The sequence below is a fragment of the Mustela erminea genome, chromosome 9 (genome assembly GCF_009829155.1).
Source record: "Mustela erminea isolate mMusErm1 chromosome 9, mMusErm1.Pri, whole genome shotgun sequence".
In the NCBI taxonomy this organism is placed as follows: domain Eukaryota; kingdom Metazoa; phylum Chordata; class Mammalia; order Carnivora; family Mustelidae; genus Mustela; species Mustela erminea.
This window is the reverse complement of record NC_045622.1, coordinates 31,144,632-31,158,763: the sequence shown is the minus strand read 5'-3', so window position 1 is coordinate 31,158,763 and position 14,132 is coordinate 31,144,632. Positions and strand designations below refer to the sequence as shown.

The following is a 14,132-nucleotide window of genomic DNA, read 5'->3' as shown; positions in this document are numbered from 1 at the left end:
ATAAGAAATAAAATACCTGTTTCTAAGTGGAGATTTTGGGAAGAAGGGAAAAGAAGACACATTTTAAAATTTATTTGATGAAATTTCATTTCTAGATGGAAGCCCATCATTGATTCTTTAAGATGATAGGAAACAGGCAGAGCAGATACTGGGAAGAGTTCTAGTTCCTGCCTGGCTCCCAGCTACTTCTACTTTACTTCTCTCCCCCCACCTGAAGCAGTCTGACTCTCTCCTATAAACTGGGCACTTGGCAAGTTTATATGCTTCAGCTGGACAAATTTAAGGAACTGAAGGCCACAACGCAGGCTCAGGGATTTAATTTTTACCCTTTATTTGGGTTAACAGTCTTAACTACAAGTTCTGTTTGCCAAATAATTAAGTCTTAAATTCCTTAGAATGAGTTAGTAACCTCTTGGTTAGTAGATATTTGGGGGATCTCATTAAATTTTATATGAGTTAGGGGGTCTTCTGAAGCTTATCTGTGGCTCAATGAGAACTAAGCAGCCTAACAACCCCCAGTCTAGGAAGATGACCAGTACTTAAAATTCCTTTCCCCTTTTCATTGACGAAATCCTGCCTCTGAAACCTACCATGATTTTCTGAAGCCTCTCTGATTCCAGCCAAACTTCCTCCTTAGGATCTGTTTCTTGGGATTTCTGAATTTTAGCTTTTCTTGACACTAAATTTGTGGTGTATGCCCATGATATCTGATGGTATTTTTTCATACTTCTTTCTTGTCTGCTCCCATTCCTTTCAGATACTATTCTTATCTGCTATGTTATTTTTCTTCCTTGCACCTGCAGTGACCTTTTCACACATTCAGTACTTCTCTCCATCTCCCCTGGGGAGCGACATGTCTGGGGAGGGACATGTCTGGGGAGGGACATGTCTGAGGAGGGACGGACACTCGGGTAGCCTATCACCCTGTAAAAGCCTTTTTTATAGTGTATCCTGTCTGGGAACAGAGAACTAGACCATTCTGTCAGATGATATCATATATATAAGGAGAAGACTGTAAAATTGTTTGCTCACAGGTGACTGATAGATAAGAATTTATGAATTCCTTTGGTAATACATGTAGAGAGGTGGAAACTGTACTTCAGTTGAAATGTGTTTTCTTCCTTCCTCTACCGTATCCCAAACTGGGATGGTCTGATAAATCTGTAATGCATGCCTTTCTTGTGATACCATAATCAAAACCGATGTTAAATTTGTCCTTCTTCCAAAATATGTCCTTGGCTACTATACATTTATTATTGGTATGTCTGGCCAAACCATAATAATGCTGTCAGTTTAGCCTTGTTCTCATTTCTAGCCATATAGCTTCATCCACGGGATGTAAATTAAATTTACATCCAATGTAAATTTAATTTCCTTTGCAGTAATGAGAAGAATGGAAATGGAAGCAATGAAACATGGGCGTGCTGCTCTTTAGGTTATGTATTTGCAAATTAATTCTGAGGAAAGAAATTTTTTTTAATTTCAAAAACAAAGTTCCTAGGAGCTATAAACATGAAACATATTAAGAAAACTAATATTTTACCCTTTTTGTTCTACTGAAAGCCCAATTCCTGTTGCATTATTGTTTATATTGCAGAAATCTAGTAGTCTACTCTAGTTTTGGCCCATATTTATTTAACAGATACACATTAGAGTAAAGCAAAATGTTCCAAGGATGGGATCTATCTTCTATAGATTACAGTAGATAGATAGAGTTAGATATAATGTAGAATGAAAATTTTAAGTAGAGAATAATCATTGGCACTAAATATCATAAAGTAAGAATGTCCATATGTTTGAGATAATTTTACATTTTTCAATTAATGTCAAGATCTTACTTCTGGGGGCGCCTGGGTGGCTCAGTGGGTTAAGCCACTGCCTTCGGCTCAGGTCATGATCTCAGGGTCCTGGGATCGAGTCCCACGTCAGGCTCTCTGCTCAGCAGGGAGCCTGCTTCTCTCTCTCTCTCTCTTTTTCTCTCTCTGCTTACTTGTGGTCTCTGTCAAATAAATAAATAAAATCTTAAAAAAAAAAAAAAGATCTTACTTCTTGCCATAAAATTTCAACAGAATATTAAGGAGAAACAATAGTATGCCCATCTTATCCACAGGTATATGGATAAAATCCAAGACCCCCAATGGATGCCTGAAACCAAGGGCTGTCCTGCCCCATGTATACTGTGTTTTTTTTCCCCTGTACATACCTACATACCAGATAAAGTTTAATTTATAAATTAAACATAATAAAATATTAACAATAATAACTGGTAATAGAACAAATATAAGAATATGCTATAATAAAAGTTATGTGAATGTGATCTCTCAAAATATCTTACTGTACTCACCCTTCTTGGGGTGATGTGAGATGATAAAGTGCCTATATGATGAGATGAAGTGAATAATGTAGGCATTGTTAATATATTGTTATTGTTAGGCTACTATTAACCTAATGATAGGTCAGAGGGAAGATTATCTGCTTTCACACCATGGTTGACTGTGGGTAACTGAATCACAGAAAGCAAAACCTTGGGTAAGAGGATATTACTATATTAGAAATAAATATTCCTACAGTGTCATTATTTCAAGGAAAAGCCAGTTCTAATACATATAAGAATGGGGGACATTTATATTTTTTTATAAAACTATGTAACTGTTCTTAAAAGATACAGAAAATCAGCTTTTTAAACTCAATTCTTCATTAGATAGTTTTAATGGCCTTTCCCCTCCATGTATCATATCTTATATAGAAAGTGATTGTAGTTAACTGATCTCCAGACCTACAGTATCCGATATGGTAGCAACTACCCATGTTTGGTTATTGAGCACTCAAAATGATAGTTTAGATTAAGATGGGCTGTAAATGTAAAACACATACTAAATTGCAAACGTTTGGTACAAAAATTATGTAAAATATCTCAAAACCTCTTTTATATTGCTTAAATATTGAAATGATAACATTTTAGATATATTAAGTAAAATATTAAATTTCACTTGCTTTAATTTTTTTATGTGGCTACTAGAAAATTTTAAATTGCATATTGGTTTGCATTTATTCACACGTTTCTGTCAAACAGGGCTAGACTTCATCCTTTCAGATTTGCCAACAAGATATGTAAGTTCAGGGCTAAAAGGAGGGGAAAGATCAGAGAGGGAAAAACCCCATCTTGCAACTCTTGATCTTAAGATCTTCTGCTTCTCAGAGTTGCTTGGAGCTTGTGAGAATTTTGAGAGGTAGGAGAAAAAGCTTCTCAAGTATGCTGAATATGAACAAACTTACCTAAGAGAGTTGAGCCCTAGTGTATTTGTTATATATTATGGTACATGAAAGTTTGTGGCTCAGAAACCCAGAGAATCCCTTTATGACTTAACTCCCTCACGGTTCATTCACCTGCAGTTTGTGTATGTTTTGATCACATTCTTTTGCATACTTAGCTGAAACTAACATTTTATGAGGAACTACCGTGCCATGTGTTTTCTCTGTGTTATCTCACATGGCCCATACAACAGCTTTCTTGTTAGGTAGTTGTTATTTGTCCAGATGAGGAAGTCACAGGAAGATTGGTAGTTGCTTGAGATCACAAACGTAAAGAGAAGGAGACCCAGGAATCCAGACCCCAAAGCTGAAGTCCTGTACAGTACTATTTTCTGTCTCACTGGTCCCCTGACAATAACAATTAGTCCTTCCTTGACACTTGCTCTGACTAGATAAAATGGATGACTATAGAAAATTGTGTTGTAAAGTTATTTTAATTCCTTAAAATTAGAAAAAAATTTGAGGTTGACCTTTATTTTGGTAAAGGTGCTTGAATCAGTGCACCTATCTTTCTATATATTCTTTCTTCCATACTTTTTTTTTTTTAATCATCCTTTTTAAAAAAGTTGTCCCCTCCCTGACCAGGCTGCAGTTGACAAACCACTTTTCATGTAGTGACAGACAAGTATAATGCCTGAGAGGTAATAAGATAGAATTCTGCTCTCGCCATACAGCTTGTTTTTTTTTACAGGCTTGTTTTTCAAACTCTGTGTACCTTAGGTTTTTATTTGTAAATTGGGAATAAAAACCATAGCTCCCAGGATTGTGGTGAGGCTCATCCAATGCAGGTAACACACAGCAAGTGCCTGGTGCGTCATTAGCATCAGTAAGAGATCAGCTGGTATTGAGCTCTCATTGATTGTCAGCACTAGATGTGAAAACAATATTGATAAATTGTTTTTTAGTGTGGCTTCAAAGCCAGATATAACTGTTTCAAAAACACATTTTTAATTTTAACATGCTTTAAAATATACATCTAAATACTGTAAGAACATGTATTACTGTAAGACCGTGTATTAGAGTATTCTTTTTAGAATTCATTTTAGTCTTTTTGTATTATGTTTAAAATTAATATGAAAAATGAAAATAATCTATTATATGTAACTAAAACATACTATTTTTGACACTCTGCCCTTAGTGTGTTAAATTTAATTTTAAATCTTTTGCTAAAGAAAATTTTACTTAATCTGCTTAATATGTGTTAGCTTTTTATCTTATTATATCATGAAGTATACTAGAAGATTCTTTTGGGGTTGTCTAAAGTTTGAATAATTTGGAGACTCAATAAACTTGCTAAGTTAAAGTCAAATAGTATATAGACCTGCAGGTCTTGAAAGCTAAACCTTTTTGTGTTCTTTTTTTGGTATAATTTATTAGCTTTAGTGTAGAAAATTTAATTTAGGATAAATTAAAGTGAGCAAATATGAAAATGTCATTTCCCCCCCAAAACTCTGTAGGACAAAAGGCTAAGTTTCTATCTTACTGAAAACCTAAATAATAAACAATAAAACTGTCCTCTGATCATACATCTTAAAATCTATTTTGGTCCTTGGATTTAGTTCTAGCTGCTCTTACTGAAAATGTGAAATTTGTAAAAGCAATTAGATAGTGAATAAAAATTTGGAAAAGTAAGAAAAATATATCGCATTGGTTTGGTTGATTCATCTCCTTGTACTTTGTGTTAGAAATGAGTTATGTAAAGACCTTATCTAAATGTAGCTTCTGTTGAACTTTTTTTATTTTTATTTTTTGTAGTTTCAATGTTTTATTTAAATTATAGTCAACATACAGTGCAATGCTAGTTTCAGGTGCAGAACCCAGTGTTCCATCAACCACACACAACACCTAATGCCTATCACCACAAGTGCCCTCCCCAATACCCATCACCTATCCAGCCCATACCTCACCCCTAGGAACTCTCAGTTTGTTCTCTATAGTTGTGTCTTGGGCGCCTGGGTGGCTCTGTTGGTTAAATGTCTGCCTTTGGCTCAGGTCATGATCCTGGGGTCCTGGAATCGAGCTCCACATCAGGCTCCCTGCTCAGAGGGAAGCTTCCCCTACTTGTGTTTTCTCTCTTGCTGTCTCTCTCTCTGTCAAATAAATAAAATCTTTTAAAAAAGTGTCTTTTAATTTTCTACTTGTTTATGTTCTTGATCAAATTTGAGGCTACTTTGGTGGAGTAGAAGAGTGTGCAGATATCATTGAGCTAGAAATGAATAACCAAATTCAGAAAATATTGAATAAATTATCAACTTCTCAAAAAAAAAAAGTGTCTTTTAATGGTTTGCCTTTCTCTTTTTTTGTTCACCCTATATTCATTTGTTTCTTAAATTTCACATATGGGTAAAATCTTATTTCTCTTCTTTCTCTTAGCAAAATACTCTCTAGCTCTGTCCACGTCATTGCAAATTTTAAGAGTTCATTCTTTTTGATGGCTGATGAATATGTGTATACACACACACACGATCTCAGTTTGTGATTATTCTTTAACCATTCATCAGTCAATGGACATATGGACATTCAGGCTCTTTATATAATTTGGCCATTGTTCATAATGCTGCTGTAAACATTGGAAGGCATATATCCCTTTGAATCAGTATTTTGTATCCTTTGGGAAATACCTAGTAGTGCAATTGCTGGGTCATAGAGTAGCTCTACTTTTAATTCTTTGAGGACCCTCCATATTGTGTTCTAGAGTGGCTGCACCAGTTCAAGAGGGTTCCCTTTTCTCCTCATCTTCGCCAATACCAATTGTTTCCTTTGTCGTTCATTTTAGTCATTCTGACAGGTAGAAGGTGATACCTTATTGTAGTTTTGATTTGCATTTCTCTGATGATGAGTGATGTTCAGCATCTTTTCAGTTGTCTGTTAGCCATCTGTATGGCTTCTTTAATCACCTTGTTGGCTACAGTTCTGTTTTTTTCTGTTTCTTTACCACAGAAGTTTTCTCCTGCCACTTCATCTGGATTCCATTCCCTTGAAATCTTGGAAATTTGCTGGAACTCCACAGATACTTGACTGCTGATATAGCCATGATTTCAAAAAGTTTTGCCTTTTTTAAAAATTAATTGGATCTATGCCCATGTCTGTCCATTCATTCGTTCTTCTGTCTTTTTTTAATCATCCTCTTTTAAAAATTGTCTCCCCAGGCTGCTTTTCATATTTGCCTCCCTTTTCTTCAGTTTTCTAATTTATTTGATTATATTTTTATACTCTTTCATTTCCATTCAATAAATTGCTCTGAATAGCTATGCATTAAAGCATTCACTAGTTATTTTGAGGCTGTTATCTAAGATATTTATCTCTAAATTTCCTCCAAGTAAGGAATAGCAAAGAGTACAGATTTAACTCACAGGCTGGACACTTGTACTGGATGAAAATTGATGCCTTGCTTTTGCCCTGTGTTTCCCATTTTCTTAAAGTTTTCAATGGCCAAATAAAGAGGTATTACATGAGATTTGGATTTTTTTTCAATCAATTATAGTACTCTGTATGTGAACTATATTTTATTTTTTTAAAAGCAGTCTTATTGGGGTATAAATCAACATAACCAAACAGTTCACTTATCTTTAGTTAATTTTTGTCTATGGTGTAAGGTAGGGTGACAACTTCATTCTTTTGCATATGGTTATTCAGTAGTCCAGGAATCACCTGCTGAAAAGACTGTTCTTTACCTGGTGTATGGGCTTGGTGCCCTTTTTGAAAATAAGTTGACCATAGAAGTGTGGGCTTACTTCTAGATTCTCAATTCTTAGACATTGATTTAATGTCTAATGCCAGTATTACATTGTGTTGATTACCATTGCTTTGTATTGAGTTTTGAAATGGAAAAGCGTAAGTCTAAGTACTTAGTTCTCCTTTTTCAAGATTGTTTTGATGTTCTGAGTCCCTTGCAATTCCATATGAGTTTTAGCATCAGCATGTCAGTTATTTTAAAGAAGTCAGCTGGGCTTCTCACAGGGACTGCATTGAATGTCTCCATCATTTTGGGGAGTATTAAGTCTTCTAATTCATGAACATGAAATACTCTCTTTTATTTAAACTTTCTTTAATTCCTTAAACAGTGTTTTGTACATTTCAAGTTATAAATTTTGTACTTCAAATTATTCCTCAGTATTTAATTCTTATGAAACTATTATAAATGGAATTAATTCCATTTCCAGATTGTTCTTTCCAAGCATATAGAAATAAAGTTGACTTTTGTGTATTAATTTTGTATCCTGAAACATTGCTGAACTTGTTTATCAGTTCTAATAGTTTTGGTAGTAGATTCCCTTAGATTTTCAGTGATTAATTTCTTAGGAGACCAGGAATGGATCACACAATTATAAGAGCCTTTATATCCCAATTCTTCTGCTCAGTCTGAGCAGCAGTCCCAGAATTACTACATCAGTTCCTTCAGAGTTCTTCCCCTCACTCGCATGCTAGCTCCCAACTCCTTTTCTTACTTTTTTTCTGCCATTCACAGTATTACTGGTAACTGTGGGCCTATAAGACTTGGAAGTTGGTCATTAATGGGCTGGGGAATTATGAATATTTTTTCCTTTACTGTCTTGTAGTCACCTTGCTAAATAATTATAAATGTAGCATCAATGTTTATATTTGGCTGGGATATTGGAGTGACAAATAATAATTTTGATTCTAAAACCCTTGAGAATAATAAAGTGCTATATAAGCTTTTACTGATGATAAAAATTACTTAATATTTTTGGGGTGCCTGGGCGGCTTGGTCAGTTAAGCATTTGTCATGAACCTGGGGTCTTTATTTATTTATTTGAGAGAGAGAGAAAGAGAGAGAGAGAGAAAGTGTGTGTGTGTGTGTGTGTGTGTGTGTGTGTGAGAGAGAGTGTGTTTGCGTACTGGGGGTGGGGAGGGACAAGCAGACTCCCTGCTGAGCAGGGAGCCTAATGCAGGACTCCATCCTAGGACATTGGGTTCATGATCTGAGCTTAAGGCAGACACTTAACTGATTGAGCCACCCAGTCACTCCAAAAGTGATTGGATATTAATTTGTCTCAAGTAGTTTTTAGTAGTTGTTATTATTTGAAAGGTCAGGTTTACCTGAAGATAAGCTGAGACAGTAGTCTTTCCCACACTGCTCCACTCACTCAGGCAGTCTGAACAAAGAAAAGGACATGTAGGAATGCAAATCTGAAAGATTTTCGGGCTGTCCTATTAAGTTACCTTAATTTAGCATCATGGAATTTGTGGAGAAGAAAATGAGCTAGTATAGATTCTAATCTAAAAGGGTTTTACTTTACTGCCCTCTAGAGGCAGTTATTTCCTAATGCTGTCTTTTGAAAACTGCATAGAAGTTGCTTCCAAACGATGTAGAACAGGAGGAAAAGGTGGGTTGTTCGTTGTAGGTAATTCCTTTGTACTTCTCTCAAAATTGTTCTTTTCCTAGTAGGTGATCAGCATTCATTGTCTCCTACTGAGTGAATGAATCTGAATGGTGCTAGAAGATGCCAATAGATTTATTTATTTAGCCAGATCTTGGGGAATTTGGTGTTTTATGGGAAGACTTAAAACAAATATTCTTAAAGCCCCTCTTTATGAGTTTAATTAAATCTTATATACTTAGGATGATATTATAATGGCATCTTCCTGTATGATATCCAGTTAATAACAAGATAATCTAATTGGGGACCATGAAACAATTCTACTTCAAACAGCTCATAAACTATTATTTGGATATTTCAAAGACTAGTGTTATCCATATATTTCAAAAGTATTTTCTTATTTGTTTCTGAAAACTTCTTTATCTGTATATCCAAATCTCAATTAATTAAAGGATATTGTTCTTTTTAATTAGGCCACAATATGTGCAGACTATATATTTTAAATTATTGGATAATTCTACAGATATATTGTAGCATCATTTTAGTAAAGCATAATCTGAGTATTTAGTTTTGATAATAACAATTATCAGTTGATGTAAAATTGACAGTGTAAAATAATTTTAAAATTGGAAAACAATATTTTTTTTGTATTTTAGACAACTTAAAATTTATTTTTTATTTATTTCAGCATAACAGTATTCATTATTTTTTTACCACACCCAGTGTGTAATCCATGCCCTCTATAATACCCACCACCTGGTACCCCAACCTCCCACCCCACCGCCACTTCAAACCCCTCAGATTGTTTTTCAGAGTCCATAGTCTCTCATGGTTAGCATATCAGGAATTATTGAATAAGAGAAGGAAAGTCTTCAAAATATTACAATTTAAAGCCAACCTGAAAGTATGTTTTCTGGTATGAACATAGCTTTGTAAGAAGTTGACTTTGTTATAGAAGAAAAGCATTATGTTGTTGTTTTCAAACAGAACTAGTATTTGTCTGTTGGCAATCATAACACACACACCAGTTGATGCTTAGCGGATCCCCCTATTCCCCCAAACAGAAGATTGTGGGAGATTTATTCACTTATGAAAATTTCAGATTGTGTTTCTTCCTCAGTTTAAAATAATAGCTTACAGACATAATATGCTATTTGAATTAGAAAAACATTAGCCATTTCTAGAAAATATTTTCTAACTTTATTGTAGGAAGAGATCAAATTGGTGGACAAGTTTGTAATAATAACCCCAATGAGTTAAATGAAAAAATAATTATTTTTCAGTGTAATTTATATAAATAACTGTGTCCTGTAAGTCCATGGAGATCCATTCTTGCTTTATGAATATGACCATAATAAATAAGTGCATTGCGAGTTTGGGATTAGAAGGCTAATAGACATTGTGGTTTCCTAAAGAGAATTTTATTCCAACTCTTCATATGAAAAATCTGTATCTAGTTCCAAGTTTTTGCTCAACTCTTTCCTCCATTTTTAGTTCTTCCCACTACTTGCTAAAATGTCTATTTAAAATCTGAATCAGTACTGCCACCTTGTGATATTTTTCTTAATTTTATCTGGCCAAATTCTTAACTCCTTTCCTTGGGTACTACTTACCTCTAGTTTACTGGTTTAGTCTTCCTCACATCTGCACATGTTTTATCTCTCTAGATTAGAACCTCTTCTAGGGTAGGACCCATGTCACTTGAGTATCCCTATTAGTGGTCTCTCCTGGATATTTCTTCAATGCATTTGAATAGTGGAATAGTTAATATAACAACTGTCCCTGTCACTGTTTACCAAAATGGAAGTAAAAATTAGCTTTTGTGGTTTATTTCACAACCCAAGTGTCTGCCTTGCCAAACAGAGGGGTTGAAAAATTATTAGCTTGTGGATTTAGAATGAAATATAACTTCCCAATTTATTATGTTTGATGGTCATCTTTTTTTTTTAAATACATTTTTCATTTTTCTCTTTTTGCAGCTTTTGTCATTCCTTCAGGGTTTATTTACTTTTTATCACGAGGGATATGAACTCGCCCAGGAATTTGCACCATATAAGCAACAACTTCAGTTCAACTTGCAGAATGTAAGACTATACCTGTTCTCACTGCTTCTCCTTAGTGAATCAGGTGGGGACAGAGAAACTAACTATAATGAGGCCAAGCCTTGGAGTATTTCAAAACTTATCTAATTTAGAAAAGTCATTTAATAAATTTATTAAAGCATTTTTTTTCTAGCTGCTCTTTGAAAATGTACCAAGAAGGAGTTAATCGTATGATAGAAAAATTTATGCTAGCAAATTTCATAGAAATAAATATTACTGAGGTATAGATAATAGATACTTGGAAAGCTGGAAACCTTTGCCTTTATGTGATGTTCTCGTTATTTTACTGGGTGACCTCAGGCAAGTCTTATTTTCTTTTCTTTTTTTTCTTTTTTTTTTTTTCAATTTTTTCAGTTTTCCAAGATTCATTGTTTATGCACAAAGGGTAACATTTCTATATTTGTGAAATGAAAAGGTTAAACTTTAGCATTGAAGGAATGTCCTTTTCCTCTCTGAAATTGTATATAAGTGATATTTTTATTTTCTAATAATTTAAATGTGGCTTTTAAGCATTCATAGACTGCTTTAAAGCTTAACGGAGAATTATTTATATACATCCTATCTATTTCTGTTAGGGCTTATATTGTAAAGTTATCTAACCCTTTTAGAATCTGATTTTATAGTTATATAAATTCAGATTTACAGATGCTGAGCATCACTTAAAAACACACACACACTACACATACACATACACATACACACACTCATACAACTTACCCAATCCATTTTTGCATTATCAAATCTGACAAATAATAAAGTTGTATTTGTTGAGAATTTTGTATAAATGAATTTATATATTTAATGCTCTGTGGCCAAAATAATTTGGAAATCTTTCACTTAATTTCCTATAAAATCTTGTCTTCCATTGCTTATCTGATTGTTGCCGTTGTGGAGATGTTCAGTAAGTGGAACTATGGGGTTGGAGTGTCCCATGAGAAATAGGTAGTTCTATTTATTCTACTTGTGTTTTGGGTTTTAGCTTTTTATTTAATATAGGTTTTCTAGCAGAATTGGTTTCACAAGCAAGTCATTTCATTGTTTTTCAATATGGAATGCATTTGGACTTTTTAAGTAAATATTAAAAGGGAAAATTATAAAAGCCAAAATATTTTTATGATTTATTTCCATATAAATTACAATTATATTAAGATCCCTGCAGTTCAAGAACAAGAGAGGAATGTAAGGAATTAGAAAATTTCTGGTCCTTATGTTTAAAAGAATCTGCAAAAAAAAAAAAATCTTAAGAAGTAGCAAAAGTGGAAGAAAATTTTCCTAACTTTGGGGTTCAGTTCTTTTATTATAGGCCAGAACAAATTTTAGAGTTGAGTGGTGGTGATTTTTGTTTCCAAACATATGGCTTGCTTCCAAACAAATGTTTAAATAATAGGCCTGAATGCAAAAGAGATCAAGAAAAGCCTTACGCTTTCTATATCTTACCTTAGGTAAACTTGCTGTTATGTGAGTAAACTATTTTTTGTAACAGAAGTTAGAGCTAGCAAACCCATTCATCTTTATGAGTTAATTTATATGCTAACTTCATGATAACTACTTCTGGAAACCAAGCTAAGTGATATTTCTTCCAAAAAGTTTTAAGAACATGGGTGATGATTCTTTTTTTCTTTTTTTTGCTAAGTGCCACATAAAAGTATTTGAATTCATTTTGTCTTTATCCCCGCAAAGAAATATAAGCCCCTATATATCTGCTTTATTACCTTAGATATTAGTGAATATAAAACTCTGTTTCATAAATGTTATGTTTTTAAATGTTATGATTTGTCTCTTTAGTAATAATCTTAGGGTAGGAAATTAGAATAAAGTATACAAATACACATACCACACAGATTAAGAGAAACATGCAGAAGGTCATGTTTCACTAAAACAATTCAAAGTCAGACCATAGGACTCAGCATATAAGGTCACGAAAGTGGTGAATAGTGCTGAGAGAATCAAGGTTATCCTTTGCACTATCTGTAGTTTTGAAAATTTAGACAGGAAGTTCCTCAAAACTGATAGGAGACAATGAATGAAATTATTGTTTCTGTTTACTTAAGACAAGGAATAATTTTGAAAGTACACGACAAGAAGTAGAGCGGTTGATGCAAAGAATGAAATCTGCCAACCAAGATTACAGACCACCCAGCCAGTGGACAATGGAAGGCTACCTTTATGTCCAGGAGAAACGTGAGTCACAAAGACATAACTTAATGAGTCTTATGATTAGCATTTTGTTTTGTGAGATTTGACTTGGTTAGTGTTTTTTCCTTCAAATAGGGAGACTGCAATCCTTAGAGCTTTATCATATTTAGTCTACTCTCCCACTATCACCACAAAGTGAGGAAGTTTTTCCACATTTCGCCATCAAGATCTCCAAGTTGGCATATTGTTGAACTTGGAACTTAACAACCTTCACTGATGATACGGTAACATGAGTTCAGTTTTAGAATTTCATTGTAATAGTGCTCACTTCGGCAGCACATATACTTGAATTTCATTGTAATAGCTAATCTCAATTTAAACTTTCACGGAAAATTGAAATTCAAAGCCTTTATCAGTATGAATCATCCTGGTGACTATGATAATACTTTCTCTTCCTACAGCATTATTTCATTAAATTCTGTGCTCTACTAGTTTTCAGGAATAAAACTGGCAATTCTGTAATGTCAGATTGGCACTTTTTTACTTCCTGAGGTTATAAAATAAGCACCAGACACAATATGGCCCTATTGTAATTGCTTACACTAAGACAGTTTTCTCACAAAAATTAATAAAAAGCCATTCAAGCTTGTATAAATAGGATTCTTTCTGCATGATACTTGGCATTGGATGGAACCACTCTGACTAAACTATTTCAAACCACATATGCTCTAATGCACTTGTCTCCTGTTTATGGTAAAGGAGCAGTCGTTTTTATTTCCAATCCATTATGGATCTATGTGTTTGTAAAACACAAAATCATATGCTTGGATTTTGCAGTAATGCCCAATCATTGTAAAAGTTTTGAAATGCTGAGTGAAGTACTGAATGAAGTACTTTCTGTACTATTGTCATATATTAGGACTCAAAAAACACATAGAGTAGCACTGCTCTGGGGTCTCCATATCAGTAAGTAATAGATTAATGAAGTTGTTTTGATATTATAGTTAAAAGAATTGAGATGGGAGGGGCGCCTGGGTGGCTCAGTGGGTTAATCTGCTGCCTTCGGCTCAGATCATGATCTCAGGGTCCTGGGATCGAGCCCCGCATCGGGCTCTCTGCTCAGCGGGGAGCCTGCTTCCTCCTCTCTCTCTGCCTGCCTCTCTGCCTGCTTGTGATCTCCGTCTGTCAAATAAATAAATAAAATCTTTAAAAAAAAAAAAAAAAAGAATTGAGATGGGAG

The 14,132-nt window shown here is 34.2% G+C and overlaps 1 protein-coding gene across 3 annotated transcripts in view; it reads left to right on the top strand.

Moving 5' to 3' along the window:
- ARHGAP42 (Rho GTPase activating protein 42) overlaps positions 1-14,132 on the top strand; it is a 293,252-nt gene that overhangs the window by 199,689 nt on the left and 79,431 nt on the right. For all 3 annotated transcript variants that reach the window (XR_004289597.1, XR_004289598.1, XM_032360563.1), the window contains exons 7-8: positions 10,634-10,738; positions 12,808-12,937. Coding sequence is in view for 1 of the 3 variants with exons in the window: in XM_032360563.1 (XP_032216454.1) it covers positions 10,634-10,738; positions 12,808-12,937 (235 nt within the window). In the remaining 2 variants the exon portion in view is untranslated. The remainder of the gene's footprint in view (positions 1-10,633; positions 10,739-12,807; positions 12,938-14,132) is intronic.